The following is a 21,299-nucleotide window of genomic DNA, read 5'->3' as shown; positions in this document are numbered from 1 at the left end:
TAGAGGCTCTCCTGTCAATGCCTTGTCAACAGAGAGCGGCCAAACTGCCCAGCCCTCTGTCGACAGAGGGCGCCTTCCCAGAGCATCTACGCTATTTTTTATCGACAGAATCTGTCGGCAGAGGCGTTATGCTGCATACGGGAGCGACTTAACTCTCCCAAGAAAACGGCTGCATTCTGTTGACAGTTTCTCGACAGAACGCATTTGTAACATGGATGGTCCTCATATTTTGTTGAGGGAACTCTGTAGCGTAGACATTGCCTAACAGAATTGTAGGTGTTTTTAATCATGGAAAACTAGTATCCCTGCTTATAAAGGAAAGATTGTACTACAGGCTGAGCCTCTAGTCTGACACCCTGGGGACCACTCCGGTGCCAAACGAGAGAATTTCCCAGGCCATGGGAAGTCAGTATTGTTTAAAAGCATTATCAATACTTCCACCGCTTACTGGGCTCTTAGAAGACATACAGGGTTAATTATAGCTAAATAGCAGCACAGAACACTGAGAGCCAGGACTAGTGGCTGTAAACAAACTTTACAGGACCACAGAAACTTAGCCACATCCATGATAAGTGGTTGTCTGCTAACTAGAATCAGGCTGGATTACAGATGTTGCCTGATGGGAGAGGTTCAACCTGTATAGTAGTATGATATGAAATGCAACATGCTCTATTAGCATAATGTAATAAAGAAAGAAATAATCTTTAAAAAGTCCCTCTAAAACTAATCTTTACATGGAAGTAATAAAATTTCATATTCAGAACAGCTTGTGTTTCTGGAAAAAATGGACTTAATGCGGTCAACTTAAATCTGACTCGAAGTTTAATTTTTTAAAATTATACTTTTTTAATAAAATGGAAGTGCTGGATACATTTTAAACATTCAAACAATTGTTTTTAAACACACACCTCTCCCAGTTCACAGAATTCAGAATCGGAGGCTGAAAACTGTTTATAATTAAGACAAATTTATGGGGTTTTTTTCAGTGTCAGAGCTAAGAAAAAAAGCAGGTAGTAAATAAACAGTTAAAGTAAACTGAATTTTTATGCTTAGGTTGAAATCTACTAGAAGATGCTATAATCAATAAGCAAGTTTGTTTAAGCATCATCTGAAAATGGTCAGAATATTAATACCAATATTAAACCAACAAGAGTGAAGATACTTTGAATTAAAGCAAATACTCAAAGTTTGTCCTACAATTATTTTATGCACAAAGCTCTCTCTAATACAATAGGGAGTTTCACAGATATATTAAAAGGATGAAATTTTAAAGCTGTATGGGCAACTGGAGATGCAGCCTCTGTCGCATACTGAAATAGTCTTAGTACTGTATGTGCTCACAGTATCAGCAGTCAGAATGGTAGTGATGCATGCTGGGAAGGGTGTTAGGGTTCTGATAACACAAGTTTGCGTTGTGGTTATGTAACAGACACACAGAAAAGTTCTATTAAGGGAAACCAGCTACATCTGTCACTTTCTAATCCTCAATGGTCTCTCCCAAAATAACAGAACCTTAATTTTTAACTCTCAATATGGAAAAAAACCCTATTTTTAAAATCAGACATTAAAATTAAGATAGTGAGTGTTTGCATTTATTATAATAATAAAGAATGTTCTTTATGAAAGCAACCATCCTATAAAGGCACTCTGGGTTCTGTTCAACAATTATACACATGTACTACCCTCCTCCCCACTTTAGGACTAGAAGTATCTAAAAGGAAATTCCTGGGGGCAGGGGCAGGAAGGGAAATGATACTTTTTTTTACTGGTTATTCAAACATATGTATTTAGGAAAAAAAGCTGAAGGTTGTTTAAAAATGGGAAGGCATGAAGGGAGGCATATTTGAAGAACGTGTGGTGTGTTTCACAACCTTAAGCCAACTAGTGGCAAGCAATTCTGCCTTCTCTATGTAAAATACTCTGCTGGAATTCCAAAAAGATGAGATGTGTCCAAACATACTCAATTCTCTTGGATGATTATGACTTCTCCTACCATGTTTAGCATACTGACTTTAAATACAAAACATATTTTAGAAGAGTGGCAACCCCCTGAAGTACAGAAATACTGATGCAACTTTTAAAAAGTGTGGTAGGACTACAATACTACCCACTTTTTGAGTCCGTCTATTGGAAGCAATCCTACACAAATGAGTTGAAATAAACGTCTATTAGGAAGAGAAAAAGGGATCGGAAGAAGCTCAAATCACTCAACCGTCCTCAAATATTGACTAAACCCAGCAACCCCACATGTGATTTATACTCACTGGGAGGGGCTCTATCTGAGCACTGACGGCTAGGTGCTTGCCTCTCTCGGTGTTAAGTGCCATTTAAAGCCAATTCAGTAAGAACTGACTTACCAAGAACTGTAACTTGGCACAGGAAAAAAAATAATTCAATTTTCAAGCAGTGTGAGTTGAAATTGGCTATTTTTACTTGCCAGAACACCCCCTCCAGCTAGCTCATTTAACGATCGGTGTACTAAACAGAAGCTCTTTCCCCAAACAGGGACGCGTCTGAGACAGGAGCAGCCGCGGGAGGGGAGGGGAGGGCGCATGCAAAGATTCTGCTTTGATCTGAGAACTAACGTGACCAGCTGCAACTTACAAGCCCTGCGCTTTGCAAGGCGCGCTCGCTCCAGGCTGGGCGCCACGCCAGGACCATTCCTCACTCAGGCACCCTAACTTTCGGGGTCGTTTTCCACCCAGACCCACACAACTGACCGCGATGGGGACGCCCGCGGGGCGGGCTCGTATACTGTATTCACTGTCCCCACGAGAAGCGGGACGAGGGGGAGAGCCAGAGGGCAGCTGGTACCCGCGAACCACTGCTAGGAGAAGCTACGGGCGGGGGCGGGATAGAGTAGGGAGGGGGCGCATAGCCCGGCTCTCCCAGCAGCGGGAAAGGGGCGCCAGGGCCCCCGGCTCGGCACCCCCCGCGGTGCTGCCCCGCTCGGACTGGCAGCGGGGCCGGGGCTAGCGGCTGCAGGGCGGGAGCTGCAGCCGCTGGGGCCAGCCGGGGCACGTCTCCCAGGAACTTTCTCCCGCGGGAAGCGGCGCCTCCAGCCCCGATTGCAGCCGCTGCCCGGTCGGGCTGGGCTATTGCCGCTGCTCCTGTCCCGCTCCCTTACCTAGCCCCGAGCAGAGTCCCCGGGCCGCTGTCGCTGGGACTCGACGGCTGCTCCCCACACCCGCAGCTGCTGCTGCCACCCGCGGCCGCTCGGACTGAAACGGGCGGGGAGCCGGCAGGGGCAGGCAGCGCGCAGGCGCTTCCCATGGGCCCCGGCCGCTGCCCGGCGCCGGCAGAGAACAGCTGCGGCCGCAGGGTAAGACGGGCGGCGGGCGGCAGGGGGCGGTGTGGCGCGGCTGCTCGCCTCGCCTCGCCTCTGCGTTGGTGTGTGGGGCAGAGAAGGGGCCGAGCCAGAGGTGCTGGAACTGGGGCAGCTCCCGCGGCTTGAAGTGGTTTCCGCCATTTGCAGGCTGCGCGCCGCGGTTTTCAAAGGTGTCTCCCAGCGCAGAGCAGCCTCCCGCCATCGGTCCAGAGCTGGGGCAGGGCCGGCCCTGGCCGGGATCCCTCGTCCTTCTCTTTACGACTCCCCTGGAATAATTTCCCTGTTCATTGCCAGGCAGCTTTGGTGAGGTGTGTTGGTTTTGAACTTTTAGGGCTGGGAGAACTGCTACGGGTCGAGCCGTGGAGAAGGGTCAGCTTGTAAATGTTTCATAACAGAAGATGTTGAGTCCAAAAAGTTAAAGCTTCAAAACCCAGGTCTGCCTCTCAGGTGCAACCACCCTCCCCTCCCCTCCCCTCCGCTAAGCGAACTTTCAATCATTCTAAGACACGCTCAAGCTACATTTTTCTCACTTTAGCTATCTTGTAAAGGGCAAGTACTATCCCCAGAAAAATATGTCTGTGGTTTGCGTGTGTGTGTGTGTACAGTGAAATTAGATAAAGTGGGTGAGGTCATATCTTTTATTGGATATACTCCCTCGTGGGGGGGGGAGGAGGGAACCTCTCAGGGACAGAAGTTGATCCAATAAAAGATACGACCTCATCCACCTTGTCTAATAGTACATACAGTGAAATTGGCAATCAACATTTATCAATAAAAAAATCTATCCTTCCTAGTCTATATATATATATAGCGATCTCCTTTTTCTATATTGTAGAGACCACAGTTTCTCCAGCTAGCAAGAGAGTATTCTCTAAAGCTGGCATCTTCTAATCAAGAGAAGCACACCAGTTTGACTAAATTGATTTAAAACCGAATTAATTAAACCAGTGTAAAGCATTAATATAGGCACATTTAAATTGGTTTAACCCTTGTTTATGTTTAATAAAAAAATTATTGCCAGTGCAAGCTAAAATAATATATACAAAGGAATTAATTTAGGTGAATTGATTTTCTAGTACAGAGTGACTTAAAAGTCCATACAGCTGCCTATTGATGTAACCTCTCTTGTATATATCAATAAAAATCAATGTAGCTCACTAGCAAACAGTTTCCTCAGTTCTCTGGTTGATAGTGTGAGGTGGGCAATAATTTTTGCTGGGGGCCACTCCATAAATTTTGGTAAGCTGTTAGGGTCCACATATTTCTTAATAATGAAATTATATCACCATATAGTGTAAAAAGTGGTATTAGTAGTATACTTATCTACTACTACGTTTCCCCTCATTTTCCTCTTCACATCCTGAGGAGATGGTACAGCCTCACTCAATGGATTGTCCAGAAATCTGTGGAAAAATACTGTAGCCATCAAAGCATCCACAGAAGGGGCTTGGGAATTTACACTGAGGCCCAGTCCCTAGGTTCTTATCACCCGTAATAGAAGAACTCCCTTTAGAAGTCATGTTCTCACGGGTTTCTTGCCCATGTATGGAAAAAAACTGCTGTCCCAGCACCTACACAACAGGGACCATTAACTAGCCACCGGAATCCCAGGTGATGGCCAGGAAAGATGGTGGTGGCATGGGCTAAGAGTTGCAAGCCTGGAGCTCTTTATAGGCTGCTATTTAAAGAGCTCCCCACCCCTGCCACTTCCATGCTGCCTGGGGTTCCTGCAGCTATTTAAAAAGCCTGTAGCTACCAGCTCCCACTGCTATCCTGGCAGCAGGATATAAATAGCATGCAGGCCAGATGCAGCACATGGGCTGCATCCAAGTGTTAGGCAGATCAGCTCTGACCCATGGGCCATATCTTGTCCACCCCTGTGATAGTTTATGCTCCTAGTGGTCTATGGTTAAAAAAAATGATTTGGCTGTTTTTACCTTAGCTGACCTACTTTGTGACCTTGGGCTGAGTCATCTGAGATTACTGGTTCTCAGTTTCCTTATATGTATAGGCATAATGTAAGTATATATTTATATTAACAGTAGTTCTTACAGGTCCCAACTGAAATTCGTATTCCATTGTTCTAGGTACTGTGCAAACAAATAGTCACTGCTCCATAAATCTTACACTTCAAATAGCCAAGACAGACAATGAGTAGAGTGTGGACACAAAAGCAGGAAGAAATGACGTCTCTTGAAAAGGTCACACAGCAAGCTAGTGGAAGAGTGGGGATAGAACAGGCCAGTGTAGCTACTTACAGAGGCGTTGAAAAACATGTTCAAGTACATAAAGCATAATATAAAGTTATTTCCTCAAATTTATTTGGGACATAATTTATGTTGCTATTCTACATGGCTGTGTCTACACTAGCAAGTTATTTGGAAAGATTTTTTGAAAGAAGGGGACTCTTTCAAAAGATCCCACGGAGTCTCTACACGCAAAAAGTGTTCTTTCGAAAGTAAATTGAAAGAATATGGCGCTCCTTTTGAAAGCGCTCTTCCTCTCCCATTTCAGGAAGCATGCATTCTTTTGAAAGTTTCTTTTGAAAGAAAACGTGTAGATTCTCTGTGGGCCTTTTTTTTTTCAAAAGGCCAGGCCTCATGGGACTTGAATTTTTGATCCCTGGCCCGTTCTTTTGAAAGAGCGGGGGCTGTGTGGATGCTTTCTTTTGAAAAAGCAGATCACTCTTTTGATCCGCTTTTTTATGTGTGTCGACACACTCTTTCAAAAGAAGTTTTTTTTAGAAGAGATCATCCAGAAGGGCTTCTTTCAAAAGATCTCTGTAATGTAGACATAGCCATGGGTCTATAATAAAACCAACCCTGCAGTTATTTTTAGGTGAAATTCCCATTAAAATAAATGGGTGATTTGCAAGTGGAGTTGCTGCAGCACTAAGACTATGTCTACACTTGAGAGTTTTCTCAACAAAACCCCGTTTTTTTTGACAAAACTCACAGAACATCCACACTAAAAATGCGCTCTGTTGACATATTATCAACAGAACTCTGCACTTTTGTTGACAGCCTTCTGCCTCTCATCCATGAGGCAGAGTGCCTTTCTTGACAGAATCTTTTGACAAAAAAGTTATGTGGCTGCTCCTGGAGTCCCAGGCAGCCTTTCTCCTGTGCTTTCAGTTGGCCGTTCTGTTGAGAAAGCAGCCGGGCAGTGTGGCCAATGTCTGTTGATAGAGCGATCTGCTTCTGTGTGTGGCCACAATCTGTCAACTGAAGTTTTGTCATAAGATCTCTTCTGACAACAACTTCTATCAACAGATCGCTCTAGTGAAGACGTAGCCTAAATGTTTTACACAGGTACAAAATAATGTACAAAAGCAGCAACATTTGTAAAGGCAGCCAAGATTTCCCCCAGTTTTAAGGAAGAACAGTGAATACAAAGTATGGAGGAGTGGTCTTTGAATGGTGTTGTCACATTTCACAGGAAACACCTATCTAATCTAATAATTGAATTTATCAAAGCATATTCAGTTGGTATTATTTATAATTAGAGGGAAAATTTGTCTGAGAAAAGATTGCATGGGATGAAAATTAATGCTACAACCCTTGTAAGATTAGAGGAGCTATGTTAATTGTAGAAGCATGCAATGTGATGCAATATGATCTTTCCTCAAAAAGTAGAAATAAGACAATTTGCCAAACCACATTCATTGTAAGATATCAAAAGGAAGCTGTACAGTAAATCCTCGAGATATGCGCAGCCAAGCTGCTTGTGTCTTGGGTTAATGTGACTGCCACCAGAAACAGCTCCTGACAGGGGTGACAGCCAAAAGTCAGGCTGCTGTCCCTGACAGGAGCAGGGAAGCCATTCCTGTCAGGGCAGCAGCCTGACTCTCAGCTGCGCCCCGGACAGGAGTGCTTTCCCAGTCCCCGGAGTGGCAGGGAGCTGGGAAACAGGCGGCAGCCTGACTCCTGGCTCCCCTCCACTTGCAGAGCCTACAAACTGACCAGGGCAGCAGCCTGGCTCCCCTCCACTGCCTGAAAACAGGAAACTGACCAAGGCTGCTGCCTTGGTCAGTTTCCAGGCTCTGCAGGGGGAAGGGAGCCGGAAGCCAGGCTGATGCTGGTTCATTTCCTGTGTCCCACAAGCTGCAGAGAGACAGGAACCAGGCGGTAGCCTGGTTACCATCTCGCCTCGACTTGTGCAAAAATTTGAGTTACACAGGTGTTGCAGGACGCAACCCCATTGTAACTCGAGGGTTTACTGTATACTGAATTTGGTGGTCCTAGCTCTTACCATTTAGGGGTGGTTCTTGAACAGAAAAACCCTCTAAAATATATCATTGACATAAAACATTCTTAATAGTTTCAGGATCCTGCTGTTTCCTAAAGCCCGACTAATGCAAGATAAGGAAGGAGTGGGGGATGAATTTTATGAAGCTGCCAAAGTTTAGCAGGTCCACTAGCTGTGATGATAGTACTTAAGTAGATAGATGGGGGAAAATGTGTAATGCAAAGGGTTCATCAAGTCATGGGGCTATGGGGGCAAGGGTATTGGAGCTGTGTGAACTAGTCACAGCAGACAATGTATTCAAGAACTAAGTTCCTTTTCCTGTTCAAGAATTATCTGTGAACTCGATTTGTTCGTTATTTGAAATTGCTCAATGAATTATCTATGTAAGCACTTTCCAGCCTATGGATTGACTATAAGGGATTTCTGCTACTGTTGCTTCCCATTTTATCTATTCATTCTCTAGAATTGGTCACTTAAATCACATGGTTTTAAGCTTAGCTGAAGAAAACTAGAACGCTATTCAAAAATATTGATGCCAACAAGGAAAGGATTCAGCCTTCACTACCTGTTGCCAAGCTAGTGCGTCAGTGAGGGTGGGAAAACAACAATGCATCTGTCCAGCTTTTGTACATGTATTTCTGAAGAGAGGGAATATTGTATAAAGCTTTTCAAGAGGGGAACTTTTGACATGTCCCTATTAGGGCTGAGTAGTCCAGGGAAACATCCCAGTTGCCAGAGATTCAAGTTATTACTACCACATTGCTTTAAGACAGCCCAGTGCAGCTCTTACTTTTCATGCCATATTAGCATTTCAGCTAACCCTTGTATATGATGGAGCCACTTCAAGCCAGAGCCTCCGGCAGCCCCTCTAGATCCAGTAGAGTAAACGCCCGACTTAAGCAGAGATTTTGTTCCTGCACAACCCCACATAAGTCAAATTTTGTGTTATTCGGGGCAGTCAGGAAACTGACCAGTGAAGCAGCGCTAGACGGTTTCCTGTCTCCTGTGAGCAGCATGAAGCCGAGAGCCAGGCTCCAGATCCCCGCCACTCACAGGAGTGGGGAAAATGATCAGTGCTGCTGCTGCAGTGGCTCCCAGCTACTGCACCGGTCAACTTCCCAGGTCCCCAGAGGCAGGTGCCAGCTCCCTGCCACTCAGAGTTGTGTTAACCCACAATTCGCACAACTTGAGTGCATGTATCTTGGGGTTCTGCTGTACTTATGGAGTCATGACAGCAGCAGATGTGGCAGCGTTTTTGCAATAATCATGGTTTGTCTGTTCTCTGGTTGGCAGACTCCCAAACTAGAAGAGTTTTTAAGACAACCACACAAACACTTTTGGTGCTAATCCTTATACAAATCCATAGTAATGACCCTCCACAGTAGCTTATCTTTCTGCAACCATTTCTGTGAACAAAAATGAATGCGCAGAGCAAAGCAACTGTGAATGATGTCAAGGGAATTTTTGGGATTCTTTTGGAACAAATGTCTGGGAATACGTTTTTATCATGTTGTTAGGCTTATTTCATTTCTGCCTTTCCATGCTTCCCAGTGTTTATTTGGAAGTGTAACTTTAGTTTTTAATTTTTTGGTCTCTAGTTGTGTGGGTCTTTTCAAATTACAATGATTAGGATACAAGGATTTCTCCCTTATATAATAAAATGCATTTAACTTTCTCCCCAGCATAACACTTGTAATTTGCCAGGAGGTGCTTGACTCTTGCTCTCCTCCAAGCTCCACCCCTACTCTGCCCTGCCACTTCCCACCCCTGCTGAGCCCCCACCCTGCTTCTTCCTGTCCTGCTCCACAATCACCTTTCCTCTTCCACCCCGTTTCCCCTTCCCAGAGCATGCCCTGCCCCAGCTCTGACATCCCCCAGCACCTCCTACACGCCACTGAAGAGCTGATCAGAGGAGATGGAGGGAGGGATGGAGAGGAGCTGATGGGCAGGGATCACCTGTGGATGGGAGAAGCTGCATGGCAGGGCTGCTGGTTTGTACTGAGGACCCAGGGGGTGCACCAGTCCCAGAACACCCACTTATTCAATGCACATGCACTTAATCTATAGCTGGTAATTGAGTTTCTTGGGGTCAGTGACAGTGTGCAAAAGGCTGTCACAAGCAAGCAGGGTGTATACTCCATCTTCCCAGCCTTTTCTCCTCTATAGTTACTGTTTTTCTAGGAGGGGGAGAAAAAGAGAAGTTAGATGGGAGATGTTTAAAGCCTTCAGCAGGGCGAAGAAGTACTAAGAAGAAAAATCAGAAGAACATGTTGAAAAGACCATCCTGGTGCTGGGGTGGCTCTGGCTGGTCGCTGATGCTCACCTCCAGGGGGCTGTCCAAGACCACCGATGGGTCACAGCTCTCCCGGCCTTCAGCTGATGCGGCCACAGAAACAGGAGGGAAGAGAGGAACAGGCCGTGAGTACTGTCTCCTGCCCCATGGCCCACATCCCCTGTCCCTCTGTGGGCTCTGGGTCCCCTGTCTCCCTGTCTGAGGGAAGGGCATGGTGCTGTCCACGGGACCGGGTGCTGATGGGTACTGGCAGCCATGCTGCCATCCCAAGGGCCGTGGTCTGGTGGGGCCCTGGCAGTTTGGAGTCTGCCAGGAGTGTGGGGGACCTCCAGTCGTGTATGGTGCCCCCGCCCCCTGGTCGGGCATGTGTGCCCTGTAGGGTACATACCTGAGGGTCCACCGTTGCGGTAGGGAGGAGGGTCGTCTGGCCAATGTCTGCTTGAAGGTGCAGGGGGTGGGGGTCTATGACCAGGTCTGCCTCCTGGCTGTGGCTGGCTCTGTCTCCAGCCCTGTGGTACAGGGCTGGCCAACGGTCCCAGCTCCTGCTCCTCTCCCAGCTGGGGGTCCTGAGCCAAGGTGTCCAGGATGGCAGGTGTTCTGGGGGCCCAGGATGGTCCTGATTTTCCAGTAGCTGGGGCATGAAGCAGAGGCAGCTCTCGACTGGTTGGCCGAGTCCTGAGCCCAGGCATAACCCTGCTGCAGCTCCTCGACCTCACTCTTGACTTGGAAAGGAGTGTGGGTGGGGTGACCCCGGGTACTCAGGCCCTCAGCCAGCTGGGTGAAGGCAGCTGAATTCTGCCACTTCATGCCTGTCACCCAAAGCACCTCCTCCTCCTGCCAGAGCCCCAGCAGCTTTCCCTCCCCCACCCACCAGGCTGAACTCTTGGGAGACCTGGGTGTGCTTGGAGGGGAGGCCTAGGGCTCTTCACATGGCTGGCTAGGGGTCATCACAAGCAGGAGGCTGCTCAGGGTTGCACTGATACGAGCAGGGGCAGCATGTGTAGCAGCTGCTGCTGGCACGCTCTCAGCTTCCTGCAGTGGGGTTTCTGGGTCCATGCGGCTTTAAAAGCTGCTGCACGCGCAGACAATACAGCCCTGCAGGGGCTGGGCAGCACATCTCCACCTAACAGCTGATCACTGCCATGGCAGACCCCACTCTTTCGAACAAGCAGGATGTAGAGCATCTACACACGTCCTTTTTCCAAAAAAAGACGTTGAAAGGGCAGCCTCTTCCTATTTTCTGTTTGGAAGAGCGGTTTCGATTCCTGCGGTGCCTACTGTCAATGTCATGTTTGAAAGGGCATGTGGCGTGGGTAGACGAACCACGCGCCACTTCGAACTGGGGCCTGCTCTTTCGAAATATTTGCCTCGTGTAGATGCAGCTTTTGACAATGAAAGAGAACAGGAGTGAAGGGTAAAAATACGAGATCTGAGGAGTGTATAGGGACATAGGCAGCTGAAAACAGAGGTGATAAGTGGGCATTTTCCAGTCATTCTTTTCTGCTCCCTGCAGACAGGGACAGAGGAGAGGGGAGGGCAAAAGAGGAGAGAAGAGTGACATAGTTGGGAAAAGATATATCAGGGAAGGTTAATAGCCAAAGATACATTCTGGGGAGTGAGTGTCAAGAGCATAGGTTCTCAGACTGGGGCGGTTGTAAACCTTTGGTGGTCATGAGGTTATTACGTGGTGAGGAAGGGTTGCAAAGTGTCAGCTTCCACCCCAAACTCTGCTTTGCCTCCAGCCTTTGTAATAGAGTTTAACATGAGACAGGTGGCTTTAATTTATAAGGGGAGGAGGGGCACACTCAGGCTTGCTGCGAGGTGGGGGTCACTAATAACAAACGTTTGAGAACCACTGATCAAGAGCACACCGGCTGCCCTGTAGGTCCATGCAGTTCTCAGCCAGCACAGGCGAGAAAGTCCACGGAGGCTGGAGACCAAGTGTGAGTAATTTCATGTGTTTGTTCAGAGCAAGAGGCCAAAACAAAAAGTCTTCAAGACACCTTCTCCTTTATGCATAAATTTGGGACCCTAACGTAACTATTCCATTCCTTGGCAGGATTAACATTTAATACTAAAGTGATATATTCTGTGATTATTTTAAAAAATAAAATAATTGCTATTAAAAGTCTGACCCTGCATTCGTGTCCATACAGACCTCTCACAGGTCAGGACTTTAGAATCAGAGAGACACTTTGAACCCTCTTCTGATCTCATGTACTCTCTTTACTTGAACTCAGTATATCAGAATGCATCCTAACATATATTATGGTCTACTTTAATCCTTGCCAGAAGAGTCAGGATAAAGTATTCCTGCAGTAATTTGAATGATCTTTTAAAATACTAGACAAATGAAAAATCTTTTAAAACGTTTCCTGCAGAGTTCAGTGAATACAGCTTTAAAGACCAGTCTGATGAATAACATTTATTATAGCTCTTTACTCTCTAAAGAAAATTTATTATATTGACAGTAGATGCTAGTGTTACATACACACATTTGCAATATGTCTATTGTTTTTTACACTTAATGCTATCACTCAGTAAATCCATACAGCATTGTGTACATAATGTTGTTCTGATCTAAAAACACCTATTCAAATAACCATGGTAAAAAGAACAAAGCACACTGGCTAGTAAAATCATAGAGCAGCATAACATTTTATATTCCATGTATGACTTCAGCTCCTCAGTATTTATCACTGCAATGTTCTTACCATTTTTAACAAATCTCCAGAATTGGTTTACATGTCAAATGGACTCTAACTGTACAGTAAACCGTCAATTTAATGGACCCTGATATAGCGGACTTCAGAAATAACGGATGCTGTCTGCCAGTCCTTCCTTCCACCCCCAAATAGATGCCAGAGACTCACTAGAGCTGCCGCCGGGAATGGAGGAGCTGCCAGAGTGGCTGGGGCTGCAGGCACTGGTGGGGCCATTGCAGTGGCTGGGACAACTGGGGCCAGAAGAGCCAGGGAGGGTGGGGTTGCAGCAGGGCACAGGAGTTCTCCTGCCCCCAGCCCCATGTGCATGGAGCATGCTGGCACCCAGCTGCCGCTGCCTGCAATGGAGCTGAGCAGCAGCCATGGTGTCGGAGGCTGCTGCCCGCTAGCATGCTAGGGTTGGCCACGCTCTGCCTTTGCGCAGGTGGCTCAGAGCCAGGGCTGAAGGAGCCACAGTGCTGAGACTTGCAGGAGGTGGAAGGAGGCAGGCCAGTATTCAGCTCCTCTCCTGGTGATTGGGAGAGGGAGATGGAGGTGTGAGGGGAAGAATGTGGCAGGAGCAGGGGAAGGAGGCAGGGGCAGAGGACAGGAATGAGTGACGGACTGGGAAAGTCAGTGCGTCATCATCCAGTATAACCATTCGGATATAATGGACTTTTGGCATTAACAGACACCCCTTCCCTGCTATTAGTCCATTAAATTGAGGGTTTACTGTATTGAAAAGCTATAACTGAGTTGGGGCCAGAAAATGGAGACTCAGCAAAAAAAGAAAAAAAATAGACCAGTATTGTGGTATTGATTTCTAAGATCTCCCCATTGATTTCAGTGGGGAGTTCTGCTTAAAAACATTAAATGAGATTTCTAGAAGCTAAATAAGACAGCTGTGAAGTTTGAATACATATCTCTATATATTTTTGTTTGAAAAAATATAAAATGGTCTTCAGCTAAATCTCTCAGCAAACTATAATACAAAGTTACATCAAAATTAGATATAGTTACCATAAATAAAAACTATGTTAAAGGAACATTAAAGTTGCAGAGTTAAATAAATGCTTAGAAATTAGGAAATACCAGAATTAAAGTTGCCTCTGCAACCTCAGTTCAGCCTCTTTCTACATATGCTACTCATGGGGGGAATTCTACATCAAAAAAATTAAAGTTCTCTGCCAAAAATTAAAAATTAAGCACACTATATTTTAAATTCCATACAATTCTGCACTGGTTGTCAAAACAACAGAATATAATCACTTCAGTTTTAATTATTTTGGCAATTTATTTTAAAATACCTGTCAGCAAGTATGTCTGTAATAATACAGACAAAACATGTATTTCCCATACCTGTCCTAAGCAGTGCAAACGTGTGAGGTAGTCAAGTGAAATGGAGGAGCTAAGGGAGGGGGAAGCATTTGCTAGGAAGGAACTTTTAAGTGAACCTGCCACGCGTGTTGGATGTGGGTGGGAGAAGTTGGTAAGAGGTTTCTGGGGAGGAGAAAAGGGATTGTTAGGAAGTTGGAGAGCCTCCCCCATGCAGACCCTGACTGAGTTCAGCCTTTCCCAATCAGAAACATCTTTCCTTGTCCCCATGTGTCCCTGTGCCCTCCCCCTCCATCACCATGTGTCCCTGCACAACCAGTCATCACTCTTCCCCACATCCTCCACCATATGTCCCTGCCCCCTTCTATCCCACATCCCAACATGTCCCCACACCTCAGTTCAGCTACCCCTCCTCCATCCCCATGTGTCCCTGTAACCTCCTCTCCCCATCTCCATGTGTCCCTGTACTTCCACTCCCAGTGATTCCCTAGTCCAGACTGCCTCTCCTGCTAGCCCTTCTGAATCCCAGTCTATGTGATCCCCTACCAGTCACATGTGCCCTGCTCTAATGCCTTATTAGCCCCTGGTGGGCTGAAGGCAGAGTGCAGCATCTGTCTGACAATGTAGCTTTTGTAGCAGAAAATAAACCTGCGGGGCACATGAATTCTGCACATGTGGATGCAAAAACTGGTGCACTTTCTCTCCAAATCAGTGGGAGTTAGGTACCTAAACATATTTGAGGATCTGGCTGATTAATATCTGACAAGCAAACTTCAAAACCCTCCTCTAAGATTAAATGGCATTCCTCTCATTTTAGGGTTCCAATTCAACTTCTTTAGATACAGCACCATATTTTGCTTCCTTCATTAACAACATTCTAACTTCTTCAACAAATAAAACAGGGCTCTTATTAAACAACATCTTCATTCACCACACCGCCCACAGACACACACACACACACAGGTGTGGTATAAAAGTTTTTGAGCAAGATGTGGGAATAGCTGCATTACCTCTTAAGTTACTGAATGAAACTATACATCATTGCATCTTATTACATATGTCATAGGTACTAAGAAAGAAAAACTATTGTAGGAATGCTTTTGGGAAATTTAAAATATTTTTCATTGAGTTTCTTTTCTACTTCTTTCTAAAGTCAGGAGCCTTACATTAGTCTATCCTTAGAACTTTCAACCAGTGCTAGCCAGGGGCTGGAGTTAGCTGCATCACTGTAAATCCCACCTGTAGCCAAACAAAGTCTTGCTTTCAGGTAGCTGTAAACTCAAACAATTTAACTCGCGCTCTCTTTAGTTATACTTGGAGTTTGGGTTAATGCGATTACATGGGGATTTCGGCACTGGTGGCTGATTCTCAACTCGATCCTTCATCTACCAGGTGCCCCCACTATACAGAGAAAGAAAATACAATTTTGCAGCCATCTAAAAATGATCAAAAGTAGCTTTTTGTATACAAAATTCTCATGATATTGAAGTTTGGTAGTTGCAGATCTTCCATGAGTGATCTAGACATAAGTGTCAGCACTGAGAGCAGAAAACAGTCACTCTATTAATAATTTTATCACACAACCTTTTGTACTCATACGGCCCCTATCACCCCATTCTAAGTAAATCATAATCTTTAATGTACTTGTTCTCACAACACCGCAGTGAGTAAGGAAGTTCACAGTTGGGAAACTTTGACTTGCTCAGGGTCATACAAAAAGGCTGTAGGGAAAGGATTTTGAAAAAGTCTCTCAGAACCCTGGATACCTGCTAGGACATCTTCCCCTACTCCCTCAAGCTCTTGGAAGCTTCTTACCTTCTCTCTGAGTGGTTTGTTATGCTGCTTTTGTAGGTAGATCTGCCAATAGTTTTTTGACCATAAGTATGAGTAAGAATTTGCAGGCTTATGCAATTAGTCGTACTGAAGTAACAGCTGCTAGCTAACCCGCAAGAAGCAGCCAGATAGCTCATCTGCCTCGCTTGTGCTGATTTTCTCCTACACATATGAGTTTACGAAGCTCTACCTACGCACTTTGATTCACCAGAATGATGTGGCTTTATTTACATGTTATGTTACTAGGCTAACTTGCTAGTTTGCATGTTAAGGTCCATTAATTCCTTCACTTCACACTGAGATGTCGATATCCATAAAATAGAGATGAAGACTTTGAAAGTTAAAATAAAAAAATGTGAATTGTACATAGCTCATCTTCTTGAGCATCATTGTACTGGATTACTACCACGACAAAATTTAAACGTCCATGTTTACATGTTCAGTTTGTGAGTGGTGTCCTGTAACAATCTGTCCAAAACACATAAGGCCTATTACTGCCTTTATTGCCTCTGCCCTCAATAGAAGGTTAAGCAGAAACAAAACTCTCCAAAAAGAAGCAAGTCTCTTTGAATTATGCAGAGGAAAAATTGATGCACTCCCTCTGGAATAATGAGCCTTTTTTTTTTTTAAACACCCCTACGGTTCAGAGTATTTTTTTCCTTTTCATGTTATATATCTAAAAATTGGAGAACAGTTTTTAACAACAAATGAACTTGCAAGACCGGTTCATAACAGTGGCAACATATTGTAATTTTTCATGTAGGCTGAGAATATATGATGGTATGCAATCCATTGTGTCACAATAATTTCATATTACCAAACTTTTGCTTAGAAAGTGGTATCAACATAGTTTCACCTTTGCAAGAGTACACAGTTTTATCGTAGAGGTCATGCTCGATTTACTCCAGGAACAAGTCTTCTTTGATCAGAATGAGTGTTGCTCTCTGTCTGGGTCCAAGGCAAATAATTCTTGATTAGAAGTTGCACCATGTATTTTAATAAATCAAGCTAAATTCTTGGTTGTCACCTCAGGTAGCAGGTGGAATGTGATCTTTGGTGTTTACAAAAGACAATCCTACTGACATTATTTGATTTCAATGGGATTGCTTGCAATGCAAGAGCTACTTTAGTGGCAGTTAGGCCCACAGTTTTACAGACTGTGTTGTTCTGTGAAAGCTCCATAACCAGCCAGGCCTCAAAAGTGGGCAGCATTACTGAAGAACTCACTGCAATGGTGTGAGGAAGATACATTGGTTTGGGGAATCCTCCAGGCAGATGCTGAGAGTAAGCCTCATATGGAGGCACAACCCCAGATTAAAATGCACTGTTCCCTCAAGAACAGGCTAAGCACGCTAGTGGTGCAAACAACATCTTCTCCTGTTGAGTTGGATCCTTCCAGGGGCACAGTTCTTGCTGGTGCTTGTGGCATAACATCTGCAACTCAGAAGGGAGATTCCTGCTTGATGTGTTCAAAAATTCCAGAAGCACAGACAAAAGGAGCAAATGGCTGCTTTATAAAACAGCCACCTTGTGTTGGACTGCACCCTCACTTAAATAGCCCCACTCAAGACAATACAATGCATGACATGCTACTCAAGCAGAGGCACTAAAATCCAAGTAAGGGATTCACAGTATGGATCTCCATTTTTCACAGAACAGCACTGACTCGGTTATTCTGATGCTTGACCCATTATTCCTGATTTACACAGTGGGGTAGATTAGAATCAGGACCCAAATCCATACAGGTCTCTTGCTACATACTCACACTGACACCATGTGATGGAATTCTAGCTTTTGCCAACAGGAATTAATGATGAGTATGTGTTGCCATGCATACTTCCACAAACAAATGATGTCAACCATCCCAAACAGTATTTTAGCCGCCCTACCAGCATGTTTGGGGGTTTGTGTACTAGCAATAATATAGAAATGCTGTTTTAGAAATGCTGAGAAAAGTTAGGGTGGTATTGTTGTCATATTTCATATCTTTGTATTTAAGGCAACAGCAATCTACAGGCACAAACGGAAGAAATGTTTTAGGATTCTAACTTCAAAAAGGATGTTGGAAAATTGGAAAGGATTAAACAAAAAGGCTAAGGATAATTCGAGGTCTGGAAAACATGTCTGATAGAGATCGACTGAAGAAGCTGAATCCTGTTTATCCAGAAGACTGTGATGAATGACATACTCTCTCTCTTAATACCAACATGGTGAAAATGTTTGATGATAGATGGCTCTTAAATCTCACAGATAAAGTATAAGATCCACAGGTTGGAAGATTAAGCTAGAAAAACTCAGAAAGAATTAAGGTTATTAATAAAAATATTTAAAGAGCAAGAGAAGTTAACCATGGAACGACTTGTCTAGTAACATGGTGGATTGCCCTTCACTCAAAAGGTCTTTTACTTTAAGACTGGATATCTTTCAAAAAGATATGCTGTAGTCTAACAGCAGTTACATCTCCAGCCAAACACTACTTGGTAAGATTTTTGGTCCTGTGTTATGTGGGTTTGCTCAGATGATCATAGGACTCTATGAAACCCTGACCCTATTGACGTATATAAGAGTTTTGACATTGATTTCAAAGAAGGACCAGGATTTTACCTGATGTTTTTGACAGTACATGAAAGGGAAATTAGTAAATTTTGTAAACCCCTTTTTTTTTTGTCAAAAGAGAGCTAACTTTTAAATAAAGTCAGAATATCTTGATTTTAAGATCTAGCAGAAAAATAAATCAGTACTTTGCTCCTCCAAACCTAGAATTCTAGCTTTCTAATGGTATTTCTAATTCTAGGAGTTCATGAAATATTGTAAAACCTCTGTTGGTCCAAAACTAAATTTATACAGCAAAGAACATGTTCCAATGTTCTGCATCAGATTTGGTGAGGAAAAAAACGTGATAAGTTCATCTGAAGAGTGAGATATTTGCTAGCTGCGGCAGAGATGGATAGATCAGCAAAACATAAGTCAGAGAAATAAGAGAACCCTATCATATGAGGTGCAAGCCACCTCCTCCAAAACGGTACACAATGTCAGTTCAAAAATTAATTCAAGGACTCAGTATCTTGCAACATCAGTTAATAAAATGGCTACCACGAGGTTACAGAAGGAAAGTTATTTTATGGACATTATGACATCATGTGGTATAAAATAGGGAATACTAATAAAACTACTTTAGTATGTATCAATTTAGGATTATTTCATTATGCACAATGAGCTTTGCATCATCACATGGCAACAGTACATATCTAACTAGAAAATGGACAAAGCTAAAAGCAGAATGTGTTCTTGCATTGTACAATACTACTTTTATTTGCACTGAGCAATGTACAATATATACATTTTCATCACTTCTAATAACTGTTAAAATACATGGATTTATTTGGTTTGTTCTGTAAAGCCACTCTTACTGAACACCACTAACTCAGGATTCAGGATGAATGTGTTTTTGAGAGTCTCTCTTACATAGTAAGATTACCTTCCAAGTATAGATTATGGCAACTGTTTTAAACTTCCACCAATGACTCCTATGATTTTTTTTTTAAAAGCAAACATGCACCAACTATTCCTTCCAAATCCTATAGCAATTTAAGTTTTAAATATTAAAAAGGCAATCTACCTTGATATGTATCAAGCATTAATATGGTCTCATAAAATAATAATCATTCTATTTTTTTTTTGTTATTACAGGCATGCATCAAACATAGAGCAAAGTAGCAAGCTTGGAAAGACATTCAAACACCTCTTCCCCAAAGGCACAATGACCTCAAGATCATTGGAAAAAGTATAAAACTAGCCATCTCCAATCAAATGTTGATTTTGAATCCCCATAAACTATTAAAGACATCCAGACACACTAGGGAAAAATGTATTTAAAATTTAAAAGTTTATAGGCACAGAAAAGTGACTTTTCGAGCTAAATAGGAGTACTTCACCACTAAGTACTGGTCTACATGAGAAGGGAAATATGACTTAAGTTATGCAACTCCAGCTGTAAGAATTGCATAGCAGGAGTCATCCCACTTTAGGTCTTCTTTCCAATTCAACCTCACTGCAGGAGGTTGACGGGAGAAACTCTCCCATCAAACTTCCCTTAGTCTTGAGACAGGAGTACCATGGGTCGACTGGGGTGCCCTCAGGGTTTCATTTAATACATTTCTACTAGGTGGACTAAAATCAACCCTGAGAAGATCAACCGTGGCAGCACCAGTCTTCCCTTTAGAGTAGGCATATGCTAAGAATAATGGTTTGCTGTTTTATGTTTGTAGCCCCAAGTATTTAGCGATTTGTGTCTCTTTACAACAAACCTGACAAAGGGTTTCTGTAAAACACAAAATTAAACGAGTTAGTGATTGATTTACAGTGTTTATTGTACATGTTATGACTGGCACTTATATCTCTGAAGTCTAGTTACTGTAGCATCACATTCTATTAAAAGCACTACATGACCTTTTTTCCTATTATGTAGTTTGCAGCAATTACTTTGCTTTTTCTTTTTGATGTTGGCAATTACTCTTGTATTTTTGTCTCTAACACTTCTTTCCTATAGCCTGAGAGAAATCAACCATTCATGGACTGAATGGGGGGAAAAATGTTGTCCTACTGTGCATTCTACGTTCTGTCATGTCTCTTAAAAAAGAAAACAAGACAAGCTGCATTGGTGACTTAAAAAGTAAATCTTCTTTACGATTGGTGATTGAAAAGAAGACCAAGTTCACGTATTGTAATTATGAATGTAACAAGCACCTCAAAATAAGATAAGTAGCTTGTTGCTTTTAATTCATTATGACAAGCAAGTTAAATATAAGTATGATCAAAACCACTATGCAAATATCTTATTAAAAACAGAAGGCACCACAATTACAATAAAGCTTCATACCATCATGATTCATTATTGCCCCTAAAAGTAAAGACCAAAAAATAGAAATTAATCATAATGCATAAATAATTAGTCAAGATGTACAACCCAACCAGCTGGCGGCTCTGCAGGGAGAAGAGGGATGCAAGCTATTTTATCTAAAGTAAATGGCACTTTCAATCAAGTTTGGCTTTACAAGGTATTGTTCACCTTAATTTCCTGTTATCTATTTGTATTTCCCTCTTTAATTTTGGAAATTATGAAGACAGCATTTTTTCTTTGTTATTTTTAGAAGAGTCACAATTTCCAATGTTAATGGACTTTTGTCTTGAATTGCTGACAGTTTGTTCCGTGGGCTGCACTTTGGGTGTCCCTGGTACTGCCACTTGGTAAAAGTTTGGTAAGCGGATGTCATACCGAACTCCTTTTCCTATGTGCACTCTGTCATTCAAGGCATATAGTTTATCAGCAATGTCACTCCCAATTAAAATGGAAAACAGACGTGAGATAAAACGATGTTTAGCAAAGAGCAAATATAATTTCTTTCTCCTCCAAGCCACATATCGACAGTCCGTCTCTGCTGTAAGAGTTACCTGTAAAATGAGATTAAAAATAACTGAAGTCAGGTGTGCTGATGTTGACTATATAATTATATTGTAGGGCTCAGGCCTGTTCTTATCCAGAAGAAACTCCCCCATGTAC

General features: G+C 43.4%; 1 protein-coding gene and 1 long non-coding RNA gene across 6 annotated transcripts in view; one reads left to right on the top strand and one right to left on the bottom strand.

The window, feature by feature from the left end:
* Positions 1–21,299, bottom strand: part of POPDC3 (popeye domain cAMP effector 3) — an 83,420-nt gene that overhangs the window by 48,108 nt on the left and 14,013 nt on the right. The window contains exons 4-5 of one of the 5 annotated variants that reach the window (XM_074990815.1): positions 21,020–21,190; positions 12,917–12,920 (exon numbers count right to left, since the gene is read on the bottom strand). In XM_074990815.1, the coding sequence (XP_074846916.1) occupies positions 12,917–12,920; positions 21,020–21,190 (175 nt within the window). Of the gene's footprint in view, positions 1–3,127; positions 3,567–12,916; positions 12,921–19,020; positions 21,191–21,299 lie in introns of those variants that run through there. The other 4 variants (XM_074990812.1, XM_074990813.1, XM_074990811.1 and 1 more) reach the window with 4 other exon arrangements.
* Positions 3,200–19,568, top strand: LOC142011412 (uncharacterized). Its single transcript, XR_012645076.1, has 3 exons — positions 3,200–3,322; positions 17,739–18,219; positions 19,430–19,568. It is a non-coding gene; the product is annotated as an uncharacterized LOC142011412 (long non-coding RNA).

This window comes from Carettochelys insculpta, chromosome 3 (genome assembly GCF_033958435.1).
Source record: "Carettochelys insculpta isolate YL-2023 chromosome 3, ASM3395843v1, whole genome shotgun sequence".
Lineage (NCBI taxonomy): Eukaryota > Metazoa > Chordata > Testudines > Carettochelyidae > Carettochelys > Carettochelys insculpta.
This window is presented reverse-complemented; position numbering and strand designations above follow the sequence as displayed.